This window comes from Leopardus geoffroyi, chromosome B3 (genome assembly GCF_018350155.1).
Source record: "Leopardus geoffroyi isolate Oge1 chromosome B3, O.geoffroyi_Oge1_pat1.0, whole genome shotgun sequence".
NCBI lineage: Eukaryota > Metazoa > Chordata > Mammalia > Carnivora > Felidae > Leopardus > Leopardus geoffroyi.
Window position 1 is genome coordinate 109,951,668 of NC_059337.1, and position 24,987 is coordinate 109,976,654.

Sequence of the window (24,987 nt, forward strand, 5' to 3'; positions counted from 1 at the left end):
TAGCTCTATCTCATTCTTTCTACAAAATAATGAATATCCCATTATATGAATGTCCACAGTCTATTCAACCAACACCCTACTGAGGAACATTTAAACTGTTTCCAATTTATATTAACAATGATGCATTCCCCATGCTTGTACATATATCTTTGTGTACACACCTGACTATTTCTCATGGAATTGCTCAGTGGATAAAATTTAAGCCAACAGAATCCTCCCAGCTTTCCTCTCCGGAGGATTTTTACCAATGCATTGGTACATTATTTATGGTTTATGTTTTCCACTCAAGCCTCTGTTAAGTTCCAGTCTCCTGTACCCATGCCACGCTGTTTTAATTCATGTGCCTTTATAGTTTTAATATAGTACATTCATGGTTATGAATAAATATCTAATAGGCAAAGGATCTTTAGTTTTCTATTTCAAAAATTTATTTCATGAACTTTGAAATTTTCAAATAAACTACTAAAAAAAAATTTTTTTTATTCTTTATTTATTTCTGAGAGACAGCAAGACAGAGTGCGAGTGGGGGAGGAACAGAGAGAGAGGAAGACACAGAATCCGAAGCGGGATCCAGGCTCTGGGCTGTCAGCGCAGAGCCCGATGCAGGGCTTGAACTCACGAACCGCAAGATCATGACCTGAGCCAAAGTCGGACACTTAACTGATCGAGCCACCCAGACACCCCTGAAATTGTAATTAGAACTGCACTAAATGTGTATATTAACTTGGAGATTCTATGGATATCCTTATGATGGCAAGTTTCCCATCTAGGAATATGTCATTTGTTCAAGGCTTCTTTGCAAAAATTTCTTATAAGTTTTACATAAACTTTTTTTTAAAAAATGTCTATTTATTTTGAACAAGAGTGAGCATGCACACACACTTGTGAACAAGTGGGGGGGGGAGAGAGAGACAGAGAGAGCGAGAGGGAGGGAGGCAGGGAGGGAGGGAGAGAGAATCCCAAACAGGCTCCTTGCAATCAGTGCAGAGCCCAACACGGAGCTTGATCTTGCAAACTGTGAGATCACGATCTGAACTGAAATTAAGAGTTGGATGCTTAACCAACTGAGCCACCCAGGCGCCGCTCACATAAACTTTTAAATTTCATTTCGAAAGGTGGAGATTTTATTTATTTATTTATTTATTTATTTAATTTATTTTAACTAGGCTCCACACCCAGAACAGAGCCCAATGCACGGCTTGATCTCATGAACTGTGAGATCAAGACCATAGTTGAGATCAAGAGTCAGATGCTTAACTGACCAAGCCACCCAGGTGCCCCAAAAGGTGGAGGTTTTAAAATTAATATTGGAATAAAAAAAATAAGACTACTAATGTGGGTAAACAATATAATATGAGGGGGGTATAAAAAGAGGAATTAGTATTTAATGAGCAAGATAGACTACTAATGTGGGTAAACAATATATGAGGCAGTATAAAAAGAGGAATTCGTATTTAATGAGCAACTACTATAATCCATGCAGGATTATCTGCAGTTTTTACAAGTCATACCATTTTATCATCATAACAAGCCTACTTGTTATAATTTGTTGTAAGAGAGGTCCACATTATAGCCATTTAGAGAAGAAAACACTGAGCTTCAGAATAGTAAAAAAAAAATCTGCCCGAGTTTTCCAGTACATGCTTACAACTGAAGGGAGGGAGCCTATATTTGTATCCATAGTGCCAACTCAATCAAGCATATGTAACAATTGTCAGTTTGGGTATACATCCTATGTACTTAAATCTCATTTCTTCTGTTACCTCATGTTGCAAATGAGGAGACTCAAGCTCAGACAGCAAGTGTATTAACTGGCTGAAGACCACACTGCCAAGTAAGGCAGAAAAGCCCATTTTAATGCAGTTCCTTCTTATCCCGCGGTGCATATTTTAGCCCAATAATCTACTACTTAGAGTACACAGGGGAGTCAGGCTGCAAATACACAGCTTGCTAACTTTCTTTCCACTACCTTATGTTAAAATAGCTCAATTCTTAATTTTGCTTGTGTCTTTACTGACAGGAGAAACAAGAATCAAAATAGACTGTGAAGAATACAGCTAGCTGCTATAGAAAATAGGTTGAAATCTCATGGCTAGGATACATTATGCCTAACTCAATAAAAAAGTTTTAAGTTGAGATGACCAAAAATTCCTTCTGAGATCCTTTGAGAATCTACAGAGAATAAAATATCTGCTCCAAGAAAAGGAATGCGGTAAATGTCATCCTGATTTGCAAAAGGGAAAGGTAGGAGGGTTCCCGTGTCATAAGAAAACCAGGCTTAGATACAAAACACGCCAGGACTAGGTGGCGCCACGGGAGGCTGTGGGGAGAGAAACAAGCAGGGGGAAGAGGGGGTGTAACTAACGAATGAGCGAACTACATGGTACACAAATGAAGGAGCTGCCAGCTCCAGGATACTTGAGGCATGGCGGCGGGAGGAAAAGGAGGGTGTGTAGGGGCAGGGCGTAATCTCAGCACGATGCCTTAAGCTCCAAAAGGCCAAGCAGGTCCCAAGTCAGAAACAAACAACCCAGGAAGGGAGCTCAGGAGAATCACACTGGGGACTGAGACCCCATTCCTGCAAGGTGCTAGGATCCCAGGTAAGTCATCAGCAGACTAAGGGGTATGAAAAGAGGCAGGAGGCCAGCTTTACAGGTTAGCAACAAGAACGAACGGGTGTTCTGGAAAATGGCAGCTAATTGGCACCCAGACCTTATCCCCAACATGACAGTTAATGCTCTGCTTAGTCATAGGATTACATTCAAGCACCACTCGGTGGTGTTATTGATTTTGCCAACGCTCTGCCTGCCCCTTTCCTGACTGATTCAGGAACTGTGGTGAGCCCTCATGTGAAGGTTGAGTTCATCAACAGACCCAGCAGAGGGAAGGTAAAGGAGGCAAAAGTTGTAGAAATGAGGCAAGGGTTGAAAACAAAGCATTAGTACATGGACTTCACTATGTATACTCAGTTTCTCGTCTCTGCAAAAACTCGGGAGACAGATGATCAATCGCATGGTTTGTTAAGTACTGAGGGTATCATTACCAATAAGGAGCAGGAGCCCCTAGAAGTTCACTAATGTCCCATGGCAGATGAATGGCATTCCTTTTTGTGATAAAGTCTCATGGCCCATAAATGAGGGGGATGCTGTAAGCACACAGTCCTGGCTTTTACTCTGGCATCTGACAAAGTCTCTACACTCTCCTTATGAACAAAATTTTTTTTTTTTTTAATTTTTTTTTTTCAACGTTTATTTATTTTTGGGACAGAGAGAGACAGAGCATGAACGGGGGAGGGGCAGAGAGAGAGAGGGAGACACAGAATCGGAAACAGGCTCCAGGGTCTGAGCCATCAGCCCAGAGCCCGACGCGGGGCTCGAACTCACGGACCGCGAGATCGTGACCTGGCTGAAGTCGGACACTTAACCGACTGCGCCACCCAGGCGCCCCAATGAACAAAATTTTAAAATGAAAGAAGGATGATGACATTCTAGAGTAAATTTCTAACGGGTTTAAGGATGGAATTCAAAGACTGTTGATTAATGAATCTGTGCTAAATAAAGGGAAGTCGCTAAAGGCATGCCAAAGGCCTCTATCATCAGTGCTGGCTGTTTTAACAACTTCTTCAGTCAATGACCTGAGATGAAGCCAATAGCTACTAGCACAGTTAAGAAAGTCGCAGATGTGATCGAGATGGAAGGCACGATGAATGCGGTGGATGACAGGCTCAAGATACAGAAAGACTTCAAAAGTCTGGGGAGAAATGATATTCTGCAGAAATACATGTCAAATCCTACGGCAAATTGTACAACGAACGAGAACAAGAGAAAACATGGCTTTACATTATGCATAAAGCTAAATTAGAAATCAGTTAAAGACCACAAGTTAACACAACTTATGTTAACACAAGTTAACAGTGCCATGGAACAGCAGGAAGAGCTAATGAGACTTCTTCCCCTTTAAGAAACCTGGCACCGGCAGAGAACCCAATTCTAAGCCGTGCTGGACTGACAAGGCTCAGGGCACTATGTCCCGACAGAGACAGAAGCCTTCCAAAACTGACAAATGAGACAGGGTCCACAGAACTAAAGACAAAGTCTAGAACAGAGAGCATACAGACAGTGGCTCGGCTGGATCCAGAAGGCGGATGGGCATAGTTCATCCTGAGCAGGAGTTTAGAACTATGAGAAAACTTCACAAATAATCTGGATTTCTGTTTCTCTCGAGGGAAGAAAAAAAAAAAAAAAGTCTACCAATAACTGAAAGAAGAGGGGTAGCCAAAGCTCCCTTTAGTAGAACTCTGTCTACCTCCTATTATCTGACACCTGGCCACCATAGTTATTATAAATGAGCCTAGAAGCATTTGAGTTGCAACTGCTGTTCTAGGGAAAAAGAGCCAAGAGGTAAACACAAACGCTGTGGTCTAAGACCTGAACTGTTGTGTCTGAGCCAGTGAGTACTAAAGGACTATTCTGGGGAAATAAGGCCAGAGGGTACACGGTATAGGGAGGGTCAATAAAAAAAGAACTTTCTAACAAAAACAGAATAATCTGCCCAAGTATATGGTCCTCCTTCACTAAAAAAGAATAAATGGGAGCCACCCCTTTTCAGGGTCCCAAAGGAGACTAATTCACTGGGTGAAGAACTAGAACAGACATGCAAAACATCCCTTCAAGTCTGGGTTTCTCTGATGTTTTAATCTAATGAGCTTCATTATCATCAGTACCCATCTATCATGAAGAACACACTGAGCTGGGCCATGCAAGCTTTTGGTGTACTATTTCCATGTCAACTGAACACGGGCTTCACTATCTGATCCTCTTGCGTACTTTAATTTACCATAAACATAAGGAAACGTTAATATTTCATTAGTGTTGACAAGTGAGGACTACTCCTGCCCTGCAGTCATTCCAAGTTATAGTGAGGGGAATCACAAGGACGCATCATGGCATAATGGACAGAAAACCAGAACAGGAAACTGCCTGGGGAAACTTGATAATCTTCCAAACCTCAGTGTATTTCATCTGTAAAATGGGACTAAAATTTAGCTGTGTCTATTCTAGACTGTTGTACAGACTAAACTAAACGATGCATGTAAAGATGCTCTGACAATTGTACAGTGCTATATAAATGCAAGGACCTTCCAGTACCAAACACCACAGACTGATTACGTGTTGCTTTTTTGTCTCAAATGCATTTTGCTTCCTCGGTAGAAGAATCTGGATCAGTCTACCTATCTGCCCAACCAATGAATGCTCCATGTATCCACCTATTTACCTACCTCTCCATCTCTAACTCAAACCTCACTTTTCCAAAGCCTCTCAACCCAATATATCCAGAATTCTAAATGTATTAATTTAATTAAGGAGGGGAAATGAGGTCATCACAAAGGTGATCAACCTTTCTCCAGGAAAGGCACAGAAGATCAACTGCTTGCTAAAATAATGTTTTCAATTTTAAAGTCTGCTTACTGGCTCACTAGGAGATAGATACTAATTCTTTTTTTCCCTGGTGCTCACTAATCATTCAGAAAGGAGCTACACCAGTCCATACACCAGTTGGCTCAAGTACCCATTTTTAGAGAGGAATGTCAACAACAGGAGCAAGAACACGTTACCTAAAAATTCAGTGTCATGAACATTCCCGAGTCCCACGTAAGAAGGAAGATGTGGTCTATAGTTATAAAATGTAAAGTGGCAAGTCAGGAAGACTACATACCCTGAGAAGTTCCAAACAGAGAGGTGAGAGTTAATCCCTTTATGGGAATTTTAAATTGTCAGGCTGTGCTATTTCCTACTGCGAAAGCTCACCAGTATCTGACTTTGATTATTTATTGAAGGTTATTTCTGCTCTAGGCCATGCTTATTCACTTTTAACAGACCTAAGCAATGGTTCTTTAAGAATCCTTATGCAAATAGGAGTTTTCGAGCTACATAAAGTTTCACACAAACCAGAGTTATATTCACGAAATTCCTTTATAATTGAATCTTAAGCAAGAAAACTGCAGGGAGTTAGGCATGAGCATTCCTTGTTGTTTAAAATGTAATTAATGTCCAGCAATAAATTAAATAATAAATTAAACAGGTACTTGTCACTTTTAACAGGTAATAATGGGAACTAACATATATACAGAATACATTTGTTTAAAAGGTGATATAACTGTCATTGAAAGATTTTTTAACAATCAAGAGAAAATAAGATAAAGTGTTAGCAATTGAATGACAAATTCGGGCAACCACAAAAATGTGCTTACCTGTAATACAAATTTCTGATCTATGTATTTTTTGGCAATGCTGGGTTGGAATTCTTGGCTTTCCAAAAATCGTATGAAAAATTCATATACAAGCTGCAACAAACAGATTATAATTAATTTCAAATTGTACTTCACTGAGCATAGTATCAAAAACCATAAAAAGTCTGTAACACTAAAACTGACAGGGCTTAGAAAACTGAGTTTTTATATCAATTACAAGCTACGCCAGCCCTTCTTGTGGTTCACAGTCGCTATTATGTTTTTTAACTTTTCAAATTAAAAATCTAATACAGCCAAACAAAGCAAATAGAAATTCCCCCGCAGCCTCGCTACTCAGAGATAACCACTGTCAACTATTTAATGTACGAATCTCCTCATTTTTCTCTATACTTCTACAACATACCAGTGAACTATAAATATATTTTTATATAGTTTTCAAACTACTTTTACCATCTGAACAATATATTATATACAATTTATGTCAATAATAACTAAGCCATCTTTCTTAGTAGCTACAAAGAGTCCACTATACATAATTTTTAAATGAATAATTCCATTATTCATAATCAATTTAACCAATCTCCTATGCTTCGACGTTTAAATAGTTTCTCAATTACTTCTCTATCAAATTACGCCACATTGTGTATCATGTAATATACATCAGTGTGCATTTGCTCAATTATTGCATGAGGAAATATTTCTAGAAGTGGCAACATTAGAGTAAAAGATGTCCAGACATTTCAGGATTTTCAGCATTTATTGCCACATTTCCTTTCAGAAAATCTATGGCAATTTACACTCCTCTAAGCAATGTATGATGGTTTAGCAGAAAACTCTCATCTGCAAGGAATGAGAATATTCTCATCTGCAGAATCAATCTGAAATAACTGTTCTAATAAACAGAAGATCGTTGTTTATGTTCTTGGCAAAATAAATCTATGTTAAAGTACACATGAGGGGGCCTGGGTGGCTCAGTCAGTTGAGCGTCCGACTTTGGCTCAGGTCATGATCTCGCGGTTCGGGAGTTAAAGCCCCACGTCAGGCTCTGCGCTGACAGCTCAGAGCCCGGAGCGTGTTTCGGATTCTGTGTCCCCCTCTCTCTCCGCCCCACCCTGCTTGTGCTCTGTCTCTCTCTGTCTTTCAAAAATGAATAAACATTAAAAAAATTTTTTTTATTAAAAAATTTTTTTAAAAGTACACATGAGATCCTGGTATAATATACAACAGTTCATAAAAAACAGAACTTGTAAGAGGCAGACAGACACTGTGTTGGGAGTCTAGCTCTGTCCCCTACTGTGTAGCCCTAGGCAAGTTAATTTCTCTAAAATTATGTTTCTTCAACTGAATAATGAGGATGATAATCCCTAAGACCGAATGTGATAATATATATAAAGCACTGCGCACAGTAACTAATACATATCACCATTATCACTATTACCTAAAATAGCATTCTCAAGAGTTTTTAGACCTACTCCTTTACATTTAAAAATTGTTGAAGACTCCAAAACCTTTTGTTTATATGATAAATGTGAAAAACATACATATATATACACATATATATATAAAGTCAGAAAAACAATGAGAAAATTTCAAATACGTATTTGTTATTTCATTTTAAAACAACACATTACACATTAACATAAATAATGTATGTTTGTGGGAAACAACCATATTTTCCAAAACCATTACTGAGAAACATTATTTTTATTTTTGAAAAATCTATAATTGCATATTAGAAAACAGTTTAATATCTGCTTCGGTATTCAATCCATTGTGACATACTGTTTTGGTTGAAGTATGTAAACAAAATTGAGCCTCATGCAGATCTAACAGTATGAAAAAGGATGAGCATTTTCATAGTATTTTCACAAAATTGTGGATATTCTTTTTTGATACTACACCAAAACTTGACAGTTGTTTCTCAAATAGGAGTTGCACTGCAGAATCTGAAACCAAAATCAATGAGTTTTTCACACTTTGTTACACTAAATTCCAATGGTCTGTCATGTACTCTGAATGGGTCTTTACCATGTATGGTTTCCTAACATCATTCACCGGAAAATACTGGTTCACTGAGTTAGGCGTTTTTCAAATGGTGACAAATTTTACTAGATTGTATCAAAAAGTCACATTCCTTAATATCTCCAATTTCATCAAAAAGTCTAAGCTTTAATTAGCTATAAAGTTCAGCAGAAAGACAAGTTTTCCAAAATTCTAATTCTAAATTTTGCTGGAATGCTCTAACTGAATCAGCACTGGCGATGATTTTCTTTGTCTATTTTCAAAAAAAACATCTACCAAATACCCAAGTTGGAGCAAGCACAGTTTGCTAGACGTTCCTGTGGGCAAAACTGATCATCTCATGGAAAGACAGCTAGTGTAGCCTGTAGCTCAATCACACGAATGCTTTAGCACACAAGACCATCAGTATACTTAAGTATACAGTCATTGGGCTTTATGCATACTTCCCACTTTGTCACAGAGAATATTTCTTAAAATGTGTACTTGAAAGTCAAGACTTAATGATATTTAGTTTAATAATTTTTGCTGCTTCTCCAAGAACATTCTTAATTGAAACTGGCTGTTTTTTGTCAATGCACGTCAGTGAAGAATATCTACTAAGCCAATGTGCCACAACCGCTGCGATTTGTGCTAAGGCGGCAGCAATTTGAACCACCAACGCTTTTGCAAATATGATTTCAAATGTCAACACAGTGAAAACAGCAAACAGCATAGTATTATTATAAAACCAGTTTTGACTTTGCAGGCCTGAAAATCGGGTCTCAGGGTCCCCCCAAGGGACTGCTAAGACCACTAACTTAAAAGCATCATACAGTGACCTTACCTTCGACTTTAGACTTTAGCTTAACACTTAAATTAGGTATGCACATTAGGATTTTACTTTAAAGTAAAAAACTGTTTTTCTCTTTGAAATTCTGAATTTGGAAAAACTTCTTGCCCAATGATCTGAACATTATCAAACTGTACTTCTTTTTTGTTTTTAATGTTTATTTTCAGAGACAGCAAGTGAGAGAGCACGCATGCACATGAGAGCAGGGGTAGGGGAAAGATAGAGAAAGAGAGAAAAAGAGAGAGAGACAGAGACAGAGAGAATCCCAAGCGGGCTCCGTGCTCTCAGCGCAGAGCCCGATGTGGGGCTCAATCTCACAAACCGTGAGTTCATGACCTGAGCCAAAATCAAGAGTTGGATGCTTAAGCAACTGAGCCACCCAGGTGCCTCTGTCAAGCTGCACTTCTGGCATCATAATGTGACTGAGTCCTGACACCTTCTAGAAGAATTGTTCTTGTTTCATACACTAGGTTTTCCACTCTCTTTTACAAACAGAATGTCGGCCTTATTCAAATAACCATAAAAGGGGGGTTAGTTCCCACAAGTGGAGAGATTCTCATCTTGCAGGCCTGACTTGTGGGCTGGCAGGACTTTCCAGCAAGATTGGCAAAACGCTCTCCCCACTCTGGTCCCTTGAAAGCAGTTATGGTTTAAAACACTTGGGTGGAAACACTTCAGACACATTTATTAATAAGCATAAATGTTCTCTACACTTATGAGACAGATTTTTACCTCAGAATCAAAAATCTCTCTTGGATTCCCAAAGGGAAAGACAGACTGGGGACTGACAATAATTTACTTTTCAAGGTCACAGAAATGAATTCTCCAAGAAACATGAGTAAAAAAACTGTAGCATTTCTATTTTTCAGTCTCAAGTGTAGAGGCGCCAAAAACAACCCTCTGATTGCAAATGGAAGTCCTGCAAAATCATATTCTACTGGAAATACACACCCAAATACAGAAAATACACAAAGAATAACCATGGTAACTGTGGGATACCAGTTTAAAAGATACCAATGCAGGTAACAGAAAAGATCAAGTAACATACATATAGTAGAACCTTTGATATATTTAAGCTAAAAATTTGGATTTAAACATTTTTCTATTTTTAAATCTCTCCAAAGAGCCAGGATTTGTTATGAGTAATCTTGTATGGGCCACAAATTTAAATCAGACAAGATGTGTGCAGAAGCAGTCTACCCAATCAATAACCACATCTCAATGCAATTTGGTTGTTCTCTACTATTACCATATATTTGGTAATGAACACCTTGCTTCCTTATAAAATGTGGTCCACAAGAAGAAGCACGCTGCCAAAGCTGGAGCTAATAAATGCCGGAGCTGTGTTTTGGTCAGAAAAATAGCTGAATCGATGAAAAAGTCAAATGTTAAATTTCGTGATATCTTACTATACTATAACATGCATGACTTATCATGAACAGAAAAAAGAGATTTCTTGAACCTTCAGAGAGTGCTCGTCAGTACTAAAAACCACCTATCAGTGAAAATGGAAAGGTGAAGAATTTGTGGAGTCAGAATACATAAGAGAAACACAGGAATCTTGAGTACAAAGACTTCCATAAAGGAATAGTTGCTGAAGGCAGCAGAGGGTGCCCACTGATTTGATCTATACTAGGAATAAAGTCCAATTTGTGAATTTTTAAAAAAAAATAGTTTAATGCTTATCTATTATTGAGAGATGGAGAGACACAGAGCGTGAGCAGGGGAGGGGTAGAGAGGGGGGAGACACAGAATCCGAAGCAGTCTCCAGGTTCTGAGGTGTCAGCACAGGGGCTCGAACTCACAAACTGCGACGTCATGACCTGAGCTGCAGTCAGTCGCTTAACCAACTGAGTCACCCAGAGGCCCCGGTCAATTTGTGAATTTTAAAGGTAGGTTTCCTTTATCTGATCCAACTTAAGTCATATTTCCCCCTGAGCTAAAGAAGGGATGAGACGACTATAGGCTTGAACAGAGCGGCAACACAGATGGAACCACACCGTTCTGGGATACAGTTTGTGACTTTACATCCAGAAGGGGACAGCTCTCCCTGCTGTTCCTCACCGTTGCTTCGGTTTTCGAGTTTCAGGTGAACTAACAGTTAATGCTCCAGTAGCAATGACACAGGGTAAGCTAGAGATTTTTGGTGGCAGAATTTAGTTTAATAGCTTTAGAAATTAATTTGGTCCTGTATTTTATAGAGTCATTAAGCTTAGAAAGGATTAACTGAAATACTTAAACTTTACTGTGCTTTAGGAGAAATTTATATCTTTGGTGATCACGATTTAGAGTATTCAAAAAGCTCTTGCAAATGGCCAGAGTGGTCTACTGTCTCTGGGATGCGGAGAAGACAAATTGAAGCTTTGAAGACATCTCTCTGTCTTTTCCCCGGTGAGACGTGGGGCTTCCCTGAGATTATCTTGTTTGTTTTGTTTTTTAAATTTCTACCAGACTATACTGTACTTCTATGACTGGTGAGCATTACAAGTAAGACAGGACAAGAAGTCCACCTATTTGAAAGAATTTTTTTTTTTTTTTAATTTTTGTCACCATTTGGGATGTACCAGGAAAAGCACAAATAATTTTCCAAATTTCTTAGATCGCAGATAGTATGTCTGACACCTTAAAAAAAAAAAAAAATATCAAGCAGCTAAAACAGGAAATCAGCTACACTGTTTTAACTAATTTACTCAATCCTGGCATTGATAGCAGGGATACATATGTATAACATGCCTGGGTAAGAGTTGAGAAAACAGAGCCCCTGAAAGCTCTCCTCATAACTAGGAGAAATAGCATACATATGTATCTGTAGCGACCTTGAGTTGCCAAAGCAAGACAGGGAAAGTTGCAAATCGATGTCAAAAATTCTGACGTGGGGAAAAAATAAACTTGTAGAATATCTCTAGGCCTCATCGTGCTGCTGCACAGTTTTCTGCTCTTTAGAAAGTCAACTAGTAGCCGTGAGCACACTTCAAAGATGCGATATCGGGCTTCTGCCTCTGCGTGACTGATGTACGAGGTTCTGTTCCCTCTCTCCATCCCTTCCCTCCTGGCTGGTTGTCATCCAGCCTCTGAGGACATCCTAACTCGATGGAAAGATAGCCTTGGGGACCATTCCATTCATATTTCCTTGTTCTCTTCCTTTGAGAAACGTGGGCCTGGAGCGCGAGCAGCCAGGAGACCAGTATGGAACATTACATACAGTACAGATGGGCCGGGTGCTGGGAGCGGAGATGCGGGGACGGCCCTGATTTGTCCCGGCACGTGCGTAGGACTGGAAAACATGGCCTTCTCAGTGCAAGAGAACAAAACTGGCCTTCACGCAAGCTTTCTATCAGCTGTTGCTCTTTCTTGCACGATGTAGCAGCTACTGCAATTCGTTTTTGCCCTTCTAGGCTACAGAAACACATCTGTGGTTATCACGAAGACAGGAGTTCAAGGTCCCCAGGATACCTGCTGCTGAAAAGGAGATATAGACTCTGTGACCTAATCACATCTAACTAATAATGTGAAAACAGCTCAGCTCCTGTTGGAGGCCGCGGCAGGCAGGATCACAGAGAAGCTCTAATAAAAGAACAAGAACTGTGCAACCTGGGAGAAACCGCACTAAAGCATTACACCGAAACTTATTATTTTATTCTTTAGGCATCCTAATTATCAAGAGTGAGAAACACAGAAAGCATTCTCTAAGCTTTCAACTAATGTACTCTAATTTGATTTCCGGGTGAATAAAGGCCTTCAAGAAACTCCCATGCTAATCAGCTAATAAGTTAATGGATCTTTCTTTTATAACAAATGGTAGTTCAAAGTACCTGTAAGTGTGGCCATGATGCCTCAAGGGTAGGTTCATCTTCTTCTGGATCAAATTCATTGCTGTCACTAGGAGGGAGAGTTCTGAATATATTGCAAGACACCTAAAAATAAACAAGCAGCAGAGTTAGCTGGAAGCACCTCCTGGGCAGCCGTACACAAGGTCTGCAGCCAGCCAAAGGGAACCCAGATGACAGATGATGGGAACACCATCAAACTGGAACGGGGACCTCTCTCCACGGGCTTTGAGGCCAAGACCACCTCTCAGCAAAGCCAGAAACTAGCAGAGCAGCACCTCCAGCCCTCCTGAACAGTACTCCTTGCCCAGGCCCCTTTGATTTTAGACCTCCCATCAAAGCCTGCTCGTGCTTACTTACCCGGCAAGCATGCTTCTAAGATAGAAATAATTAATGGGCTAATGGGCTTTATGTACTTCCCTTTCCAGGTTTATTCACGATTTGCAAATTAACAGTTGAACTAATGGTAAAATCCCAGGCATTTACAAAAAGCAAATCAGAAAAGATATTTCCAAACCTAACACACTTGAAATCATCCTTCACCTGTTCTCAGTTGGTTTAGAAAGCAGTAATGATGCCCTGCGTAAGCTGTATCTGTGACACAAATCTCTGTGAACTGACTAGGTATTCCGTTACCATCGGCAATTTCCAAATTAAATGCTGGTTGCTCAAAGAATGGCCAGGAGTTGATAACTATTGAAACTGGGTGATGAAGGCATGAGGACTCATTATGCCAGTCTACTATTTCTGCACATGTTCCAAGATTTCTGTAGTAAAATGCTTATTTTAAAACTGCGGCGGGCACCTGGGTAGCTCAGTCGGTTACGTGTCCGACTTTGGCTCAGGTCATGATCCCACTGCTTGTGGGTTCTAGCCCCGTGTCACGTCCTATGCTGCCAGCTGCCAGCTTAGAGCCTGTTTCAGATTCTGTCACTAGCTGTCTGCCCCTCCCCGGCTCAAACTCTGTCTCTTTCTCCCTCTCTCTCTAACATTAAAAAATAATTTAAAACGGCGGCTGGTACAATTCTTGAGGTTCCTTTTTGATTTGTTTCTTGTCCCACGTAGTCATCCATCCTCTCTCAATGATCCAAACATATTCTCAGATGTGAAGAAAAAATGGGGGGAGGGGGGAGAGGAGGGGTCAGTGGGGTAAAATGTGTACAAGGCAAGAAAGGAGACTGCACCAGAAGCCTTTGCTGGACTTTCTGTATAATGCAGAAAATACTAAATATAGCACGCTGCTCTGGAAGAGAGAAGAATAAAGGCTTTTGGGGTCCCATTAATCCAAATGTATTTGTTTACTTAACAAATAGTTACTAAATGCCCATCATGTTCACACACTGTTCCAGGCACCGGAAAAATAACAATGAACAAAGCAGAAAAAAGTCTGTGCCCTCTAGGAGCTTATGTTTTATTTAAACCCCTAAGTATCTCAATTTTTCTCACTATGGAAACTGAGCCCAGATGTGTAAGCTATGGAAAAGAGACTTGATTTGATTTGATTTGAAGTGTCATGGGAAGCCATTAGTTGATCTTAAACAGAAATGTGACATGATTTGATTTTTGCTTTTTAAAAAATCATTCTGGTAGCTCTGTATTGAACAGACAGGAAGGGGACAAGTTAGAAGCCTCTGAAGGTGGCAAGAGATGATGATGGCTTGGACTGGGATGGTGGCAGAGAAGACAGAAATAGATCGATTCAAAATATACTCTGGAGGTAATATTTGCTGTTGGCTTGGATATATGGGGTGAAGAAAAGGAAAGAATCAAGGATGAGTCATAGATGCAAGGCCATCTACCCAAGATGGAGATGGCTGGGAAAGTGAAAGCTTTTTTTTGTTTACGTGTGTGGGTGGGGAGGTCCAGAGATCCAGTTAGGAATGCGTTAAAGAAGCAATATCTAGGAGGCGATCAAACATATGAATCTGGACTTCCAAGCTGGACAGGTCAGGACTAGAGACACATAAGGACTCTTGGGCATACAGATGATATTTAAAGCCATGAGACTAACGGATCAGCGTGGAAAGGAGTAAACAGAAAGACCCTCAGGCATCCAACACTCAGAAATGAGACAGGAAAAGAACCACCAGGCAACACAAATGAAAAGGAACAGAAAGAAAGTAGGAGAAGAAAAGAACTAGCTTAGGGTCTCAGGAGCTAAGGGTATCTTAGGAGGGACAAAGACGTCAGCAGCAGCAAGGGCTGCTCTGAGGTTGACTGAGATGCGCATAGAGCAGTACCTATCGGATTCGGCGGCTCTATCAAGTGGATACTATGATTATCTCCAGTTTACCACTGAGGAAGTAGGAACACAGGTGTTGAGAAGATCTGAGGTTACACTCAGTAACCAGCAGTTACAACTGAACCCAGGCTGTCAGGCTCTACCGCAGTGTTCTAGAAAAGTAGGCAGACCACTTCTTTTGCTCTACTTTAGCTGAGATGACTGAAAACAATCATTCGATTATACCATTTCTGCCGCAGCCAATGACAGCACGCGTAGGTCTATCGTGTTATTTTTGTCCCTTCCAATGGTTATTAGGAATTCCATTTACAAAGAAACTAGTGAGTTTTCAGAAAGCCATCAACCAATGACTTCTCTGCAACCAGCCAGCCACACTGTAATCAAAAGGGCAGAGGCACCTGGGTGGCTAAGTTGGTTAAGCGTCCAACTCTGGATTTTGGCTCAGGTCACGATCTTACAGTTCGGGAGCTCGAGCCCCTTGTAGGGCTCTGTGCTGACAAGTGCGGAGCCTGCTTGCGATTCTCTCTCTCTCCTCTCTCTGCCCCTCCCCCACTTGTGCAAGTGTGCTCTTATTCTCTCTCTCTCAAAATAAATAATATTTAAGAAAAAAGACACACAAAGGGGCAAAAGTCTTTCAGTTCCTTGCTTTTGAAACCATAAATTTCAAAAACTGAATTTTCATGCCAACTATATCATTCATATTTACTGTACTCTGTAACAGTTTTTTTCCTCTTCCAAAATGTGAAAATAAACCATAAAAGTTAAAAGCGAGTGGGCCTCTGTATAGTAAAAACTAAAAGGACACAGAAACTTCTGCTCCTTTATACTCTTGGACATATACACTCTCCTAAAGTGCCCATCACATGCTGCAGCAATTGTTTACGTAACTGTCTGTCTCTCTCCCCTAATGAAGAATATGCAATGTCACGTTCATATTTGTTTTCCTAGCACATACGAGGCATCCAATAAATGTTCACAAAATAAAAACTTGGACACATTTTGGTTTTGTGTATTTTGGTTTTGCTTTTTAAAATTTCAATTTAAAGTTTTCTGAGTAATTTAAATAAATCTAGGTTATTTAACTTAAAATGGTTAACTCTGTACAGAGTTCTTCTAAACCTCTAATTCGGTCAAAGCTTCATCTCTCAATTATCACATCAAAAGAATGTCAGGTATGGAAATAATCCAAACACCGAGTGGTTTCAGAGGCATGCACATCTCATTTAGCCACACACTGCTGTTTCTTCAGATTTGCCTTCCTTATAAAGCTTTATTCAGTTTACTTCTAAATATTCACCACATGAATAATGAGGAAGCACAGATCAAATGGGCTGGACAATTACAAGCTGACTCAGTCGGTTAAGTAGTTTGCTAGCAGATTTGGAAAGAATGTCAAAGCATATCAAGTGTCACAGAAATGGCCAAGCTTTTGACCCAGGCTGGCACTGTGCTTAATAAAAATGTCATGAATGGATGAACCTTGGCTCTCATCCTTGAGAATCTATTGTGAAAAACTAATCCAAGACAAGTCTGAAAAATCTACTTTTTAAAAAGTATTTTCTGCATTTTTTTAATGTTTATTTATTTTTAAGAAAGAAAGAGCATGTGTTGGGGATGGGGGGCAGAAAGAGAGGGAGACAGAGAATCCAAAGCAGGCTCCATGCCAACAGCAGAGAGCCCGATGCTGGGCTCGAACTCACGAACTGTGAGATCACAACCTGAGCCGAAGTCAGACGCTCAACTGACCGAGCCACCCAGGGCACTCCTGAAAAAACCACTTAAAGTAGTCATTGACAACATTCTACAAAAAGTGTAAAATTAGAAATAATCTTTATGTCCAACATCCAAGAGGTACATCAACTCAGAATACTGTGCAGCATTAAAGATGATGGCCATACAGAAGCACAAAGAAATGTTTATAAATAAAGATTTAGGGGGAAGACAACTGAAAATGATGAGACTTTAACCATACAGGGTAGAAATGCATATCTAAAGGAAAATTTTAAAAAGCTGTAGTAAAGCAAGAGGAATATGGATGATAAACTAGGTAGTTGCTGTCATTCCTCTTGAGGCACACGAAATAATTCCTAAATCTATAGGAAGGCCTAAGTAAGAGACATATGGTATATAAGTCATGCCTTTAATTTCAATATGAAAACGGGCTCTTGAATTTGTTTGAATGAGATTATTACTGTCAGGAGAGAGTTAAAAATCAGAGCTTCCTACGATGCCTAGGGCCAAGTTCAGGAACGAATGGTTAAAAGACTCAATGAATGGACCAGTGTAACTATACGGTTGAACTCCAAAATCGGGAGTTTAAAACTGGTTTATCCACAGCGAGAAGTGGGGAAGGGGAGGTGGTCCTCCAAATCCCCTGACTTTGCCGCAACATTTAATATGTGTGAGTCCGAGCTAGGAAAAGATCCAGTTGCCCTGGTCCTATTTTCAAAAGATTTCCAACATCGAAAAATGGTTAAAAACCAATATCCAGGGGCTCAGTCGGTTGAGTGTCCGACTCGATTTGGGCTCGGGTCACGATCTCACAGTTCCGGAGTCTGAGCCCCGTGTGTGAGTCTGCGCTGGCAGGCTAACTGCGCAGTGCCTTCTTCAGGTCCATCGTCTTCTTCTCTCTCTGCCCCTCCCCACCCCACGCTCTTTCTCAAAACATAAACATTAAAAAAAAACAAAACACTATCCAACATGGTAAATTTGCTTCCATTAAATCTTTTTTTATCACTGACAGCCACTTCTGATTTCTAGTCCAGGTTTTAAAGGGATTACTAAATAGGTAACGTTATTAAATAGCCAACAGCAGGTTTATGCTTATGCAAACATGTCATGACTACAAGTAGCCACGGGCAACACTCCCCACCACAGACCAATTTTGTGGAGTCTATGCGGCTACACTGAAATGCAACACGGTATCGCTAAGGTCTCGAAAACCGTCTCTATTATGTATTTAAATGTATGAGGCTCTAGTCGTAGGCTGTCTATCTTATTTATTCAGGAATGGGTTCTCCAAAATGAACAAAATAAATTTTTACAGTACATTACAAGGATCTGGTTTCCAACTATTTTATTTTAATCTACACTGGTATCAATGTGAAGAAAAAGAAGTTTAAGAAATAAGTGTCTTTGAGGTATAATCTGATTCACTTTCATTCCAAAGACATTATAATACAATACATGTTGAATATTGGAATCGAACTACAAGTTTGAAGGCACTGGGCTGGCCTCTAGAAAATGGCTATAAGGACAGAAAGCAAGGCTGAGGGAAGAGGAGAAACACGTATTAAAATCTAAATAACCCCTCCTTAAAGATAGAAAATTTAGGATTAGGAATTCCATGTTGCTTCTAGAATCGAATCATGTTAGAGACTCTCTCTCGTCCAGCTCCCTCCTCTTACCAATAAGAAAACAGCTTGTGAGTTTTGCAAGGTAACACAGCACCATGATACGCACGGATGGTTCTCGGGGTCCCTTCTCTGGCGCACCACCTCCATCCCATCCTTGAAGACCATGCATGGACCTGACTTCTTCGTCTCTTTCTCTTTCTCCTCTGATTCCCCCACCACATTTCTTTCTATCAGTTTTTTGACTTCTCATCTCTCTTTTCCCATTATCTGCCTCCAGTGGCCCTCAATGGCAACCACGGACACCGTTTCACTGTCTCCCCCCACCGCCATGAGCATTCAGAACTGTGTTGACCTTTCTCAGCATTAGAAGAAAAACAGAACAATCTCTTCAGCCTCACCGTCTGGTTCAGACCTCCATCTTCAAACGTCCTGATTACTGACTGCCAAGTTTCCTCTCCGGTGCTCCTATTCCTCACATCCCTTCTTCTCACCTCCCCGAGCTAGAGTTCCACATGTCGTCTGGGACGTACTTAGACTAAAAAAAGTATTCGTTGTTTATCTGAAATTCAAATTGAACTAGGTGCCCTGTGTCTTTATTTGCTAAAACTGACAACTCTAAAATAACACTAATATTAAGAAAGAACCCATACTGGATACAACTCAGTTGTGACCCGGTGAGCACCTGCACCATAGCACCCGGGGAGGGATGGGGGGTGAAGGAGGGGGATACTGCCTCAGGCCAGGCCTGGCACCAACAGCTGCCTGCTCTGGGGGACTAGCTGCTCTCTTCTTTTTCAACTCTTTAGTTTACTGCTGATTACCATCAACTGTAGTGCAAAAATAAGTAAATCTCAACGTCTTGGCTAAATGTGAAAGAGACAACTTAACAGGATCCTAAGTGCCTGGCCCCGTAAGTAAAGAAGAAGTGTCTAGGCATATCTTAATCAGGTTTTGATTAAACAAACATCTTACTGTTTCTTGACTTATAATATCAAAATACAACTCTTAATATTTTTAAATAGTTATTTAAGCTACTGCAGGAAAAAAAAAAAAAAAAAACCTCTCACTTTCCTGAATCTCTTGGTCTCCATGGAAATGCTACTACTAATTTTACACCTTGATTTTGGTTGACATTTTGCTGTTGTTTAAGGAAAATGACTAGCACATTATAAAAGAACAGAATGTGGATAGCACCTGTGAGCTACTCACTATTAAATATCTGCCAAGATTATCAACGAACAAAACAAAAGGTAAGAACAATATAGTGAATTATTAAAAAAAAAAAAAACACACACAACTAATGAATACTTTCGGTTCCCTTTAGTTATTATGTATTTGTGAGCACCATTTGTACCGAAGGTCTGGGTAAAATCAGACATATAATGTACTCGGAAAACCACCTGTAACTACAGTATAACAAAACAACTTAAATCATTTTGCCTCTGTTTTACAATACTACTTTCTAGATGAATAGGTTATCATCTTGGGTAAATGCAGATGAACTAGTCGACCTCATGAACATTTCTCCCTCTTTTATCTGTGACACTGTAGTTTCATGCAATATTGCAAGTATACTGACTATAAATACAAAAATAATGACATCACAGCTATAAAATGAATTTTCTTGAAATTTCATCTACAAAGTAGATTTTCTAACAAAAAAAAAAAGGACAATACAAATGATGTTAAATAGAGAACATCCAAGCAAATTGAAAAGTGCCATTATTCCTCTAGTACTATGTGTATTAAGATCTTATGCAAGTAACCATTTCAATGATATCCCTCAGTTTTTTTTTTATCCAGTTCATCCATTCGTTAATTTTATAATCCATCATGTATTGAAAAGAAACAAAATTATTTACTCAAGCATTTAGAACCAGAGGGAAGCCCCAGTAAATGCAATGTTGAAACTATGTCAGCATGCATTATTCTCATAGTATTTTGTGTTAGTCCAAAGTAAATGTATCAAATAACATGATGAAATGTATAAAAGCAAGCAAAAGTTACTTTAAATCTCTAAATCAGACATTTGTACAGAGAAGACAATTTCCAAACACACTAGAATTAGTATTACATATTCAAACTCTAAGAAAAAGAACTAAAATTCTAACAGATATGCCTAGATACCTTGCTATGCTATTTATGTTTTAGAACATAAAAGTAATAAATGTTAAACACACATATAATGTCAAGGTACCTTTGGTAACACCAAATTTAAGAATTCTTAATAGTCCCAGTGATAAAGAACGTTTCAAATCTGACTCTCAGACCCTTTTTATTTTATTTATTTTTTTTTAACATTGGTTCATTTTTGAGAGACAGAGCACAAGCGGGGAAGGGGCGGAGAGAGCGGGAGACACAGAATCTGAAGCAGGCTCCAGGCTCCGAGCGGTCAGCACAGAGCCTGACATGGGGCTCAAACTCACAAAGGTGAGATCATGACCTGAGCCGAAGTCGGACGCTCAACCGACTGAGCCACCCAGGCGCCCCATCAAATCTCTCAGCCCCTTGTAAAGTAATTATAAATAATTATTGATATATAAAACCAGGAGAAAACTCCCAACATTTTGTAATTATGCTCAAGAAACTTAGAATCAGAGCAGATATACATCTTTTAAGCTTGTACTTTAAGAAACAAATGGCAAAATTTTAAAACTTTCAATTAGCACTTAATTTAACTCACTGGCAATTTGTTCAACCAGTAATTTGTTTCTAAAGCCAAACCATGTCTTTTAATTATCATAATAAGTTTACTGTAGTTGCCACTAGTCTCTTTTTAAACCTCGCCATCGCCATCGATGTGAATGAACACAGCTGTTTAAAAGTTATCTGAACACGTGAAACCATTAAAATCCCTTATTCTAACATAAGGACACGTCCTTAGCACTAAATCTAAAGAGAAATTTAACGAAATCAGTATGACAACTTCTTACGTTATGAGCCATCCACTGCAGGTCTACCTTTATTCCCTAACGCACTAAATACATAACTGTCACTACTATGTAATATTATCAATATAATTAAAAATTTCAGGCAAGAATTTCCAGAAGTTATTATTACAAACACATTCACTTGAGTTAAATACAATTCCTTGAGGCAAAAGAATCGCCACAATGCTCTTGTTTGTCACAATCAGAGGTTGCGGCAACCCAAGGAGGACGAGAACGTTGTGATACACAGGTATGGTCAAGCTACTCCACCAAGGGTGCCCACATTTTTATCGTAAAACCACCTTTCTGGACATCGCTCTATACTGAGGAGAAGACAGTCACTGAACCAGAACTAAAGACAGTATTCACTGTTTACATGTGATTAGGAAACATGCACTTGTGACAGCTGATCTGTTTTACAACATCCGGAAATCCAGAAGAGGATTTAAACGATTTCTAAAGTTGATGGTTTCAACCTTATTACTGTTGCACATTTAATCTGTATGAGCCGGGCTTTCTAGGACATAGGCACTGTTCTATGATAACTGATTTCTGAAATGAGGCAGAAGGAACATCTTAAAATGACAAAAGCAGCTTAGCAGTCCTTTGGAGAAAGGGAGTAACAAACAAAACAGGAAGTTTAAGAACTTATGTTGCCCAATTAGAATTTTAAAACATCAAGTCAAATCTGAAAGACAAGATTAAAGTCATAGAAATCTTGGGCATGTGCCATTTTCCTAATTCACAAAGATGTCATTTTTACTTATATTTCCTTTAGCAAGTATTTCTTTCAAAATCTACTAGGTATGCACACCGTTTAGATTTATACAGACTAAAACAATCCGTTTTCTTTGTCGTTATTACTGCTGCTGCCGCTGCTGTTGGTTCTGCTGATAACTGTTATCATCAACTGGTATAACTGTATTTAACAAAAACTGATTGTTTCTGAAAATAATTGGATCCCTTTAGATGTTCAGTTTCTAGAAGGATTAGAGCACTGACAACTGTATGGAAGAAAAGAATCTGTCCATGAGATCAAGAACAGAGAATCAATAGAATCTGAGTACAGATCCAAGTACATACAAGGTAGTTTTGAGGAGTACATCAACATTTAGTTAGAAGGAGACAAACGGGAGAAAAATGTGTGAAAGAAAGTACTCTGTCTTCCGTTCCACTCTCTTTCACCTACTGTATGCCTATCAGATGAGAAAGTGCCACAGGGGCAGGAAAAGAGATGGGGTGAGCGTAGGGTAAGGATGCAAGGGAAAGATGGAAGGCCTCTGAGTTGAGTCTCGTCCGTGTACATTTATATAAAGTTCAAAATCATACAAAACTAATTAACAGTATTAATGCCAGGGCAGTGTCAGGAGAGAGGATTCAAACCCAGAAAGTCTGTGCCTTTGTGACAGTGCCACACCCGGGCGTACTTAAAATGGGAGTCCTGTATGAGACAGTGGCACTGAGTGACAGAGTAGTGGGCTTGTGGGCAGACTGGCTGGGCCACGTCCTTACCACCATCCCCCTAAGAACTCTCCTTTAGCTGGTGCCTTTAGGTCTTTCCTTTGAGCTTATTTGATTCTCCAAAGAAGAAACATCCTTCTCCTGATTACAGGCATAAGGGATCTGAGCGCTGAGTGGTAAGAGGGTTGAGGATCTTCCCATTCAACGTGCTCCGCTACTTTCAGAAAGGTGTCTGCTGTTGTCAGCAGTGCCTGATGTCCACGAGCCCAGCTTCCCTCCAGTGTAGCCTCTCCAGAGAGAAAACCTTCAGTCTTTTCGCTGCCTGGTTTGGGGGGAGTGAGGTGGGATCAGGAGTTCTGACTACTGCTTACACAGACTTTCCACCAAGCCTCCTCTTCTGGCCTCTGTGCACCTTTACTTTTAGAAAGGCATCTTTCTGAAGCTTCCCGCAGTTAATGTGGTGTGAGTGGGCCACTTCCAGACTCTCTCTGCTGCTGCTTACAGCTCCGCTTTTTCTCATCTGCCAACGCAGTGACCACCAGTTCATGTGCTTTGCTAGTTCCCAAGATGCTGACTCTGAGATCTCCTCTCCATTTTGCTTTGTTTTTGTGGGTTTTATTTCTTTTCAGTAATCTGTCTGATCTCGGGGGGTAAAAGTAAATAAATACATGCATGCGTTCAAGTCTCCCCATTTAACTCAAAAGTTAGCAATTATTTCCTATTAAATTACTTCTTCCATTCTCCAGTAGCTTCTAATTCAAGTAATTTAATTTCCTTATGCAAACATGTCAATCCCTTTTAGTGGGAAAGAATCCAGCAGAACCACCAGAAAACCAAATGGCCGTTGTGCCAACCTGATAAAAGCGATACTCCCACTACAGTTCTCTTTCTCAGAATTAACACCAACCATGTTAACAGGTCTGAGTGTGAAGCAAAATAGAAAGTAAAGCACATTCTGGATCTTGAGACTGTGAACAAAGAAGTTAAACGAATGTCTCAAAGTCATCACTTCACCCAATGAACAACACAAATCCTTACAAAAAAAAAAAAAAAGTCAGCATTAGAACTCAAGGTAGAGCAAAGCTGAATTTATGGCATGATGCTCTTCTCTCAATACTCAGTTCTCTGTCCCTTCTTCTGTGACTTCTGTTTCCAAGGCACTAGGATGTCCTTAATTCTGTTTTTTCCAGCTATATACAGAGCAGTTCTGACATCTCCCTCGATCTCAAATTCAATCTGGTCAAAACCAATCTCATCCTCACTGACCTCCACTTCCCTCTAGAAGAGAATTCTCTTCTCACCTTCCTCATTCTGTCTAAGCCTTTAGAATTTCCTTTAACTCTTCCTCTCCTGTATCTATCTGCTTTACGCAGCTTATCAACAGGTCATTTGATTTATGCCTTCACAATATCTCTTTGGTGCTAACGGTGATATTATATTTAATAGTGGAAATTTGGAAATAGTTTTGATGTCCCAAAATAGTTAAGCAGACAATCATATATCCCCATAATGGAACATTATGGCAGCCATTAGAATGATGCTTTTAAATTTAGTTAATGATGTGAAAGCATGTTTATATCCCAATGCTGAAGAAAAAAAAAATTTAGTTCAAATTATACATATAGTAACGTAAGTAATTGTATAATAAGATTAGTATGAAATAATTTATTTTTTTTTCCCTTAGGGGGAAAAATGTTTAATACAGAAAAACAGGAAGGAACACAAGGAGATTTTCCAGAGTGATGGCCGTGTTCTAGATCTGGAGTTACGGCTGTATGAGTACAGAGAATTATTAAATTCATTGAAGATTCACTGCCTAAGATCTGTTCTTAAAATCTGTGTTGATGTTAAGCATATCTGGATTTTTTTTTAATGTAAGGGAAAGCCTCATTTAAAAACCAGGCTAGGAGGAAACTGGCTAAAATGTGAACACTGATTGCATTTAAATAATGAAACTATAGATAATCTTTTTTCTTTGGTTTCAAGTTTTCTTTGATGAGCACAGGAGAAAATACAGGAGGATGGGGAGTTCTTTATATATTCTCTCCACTTCCTCTTTCTTTGTCACCA

At 39.5% G+C, this 24,987-nt stretch overlaps 1 protein-coding gene across 4 annotated transcripts in view; it reads right to left on the reverse strand.

Moving 5' to 3' along the window:
• The window catches only part of PPP2R5E (protein phosphatase 2 regulatory subunit B'epsilon), a 148,495-nt gene that overhangs the window by 30,718 nt on the left and 92,790 nt on the right, over positions 1-24,987 (reverse strand). For all 4 annotated transcript variants that reach the window (XM_045451196.1, XM_045451194.1, XM_045451197.1 and 1 more), the window contains exons 4-5: positions 12,914-13,015; positions 6,251-6,343 (exon numbers count right to left, since the gene is read on the reverse strand). In XM_045451196.1, coding sequence (XP_045307152.1) covers positions 6,251-6,343; positions 12,914-13,015 — 195 coding nt within the window. The remainder of the gene's footprint in view (positions 1-6,250; positions 6,344-12,913; positions 13,016-24,987) is intronic.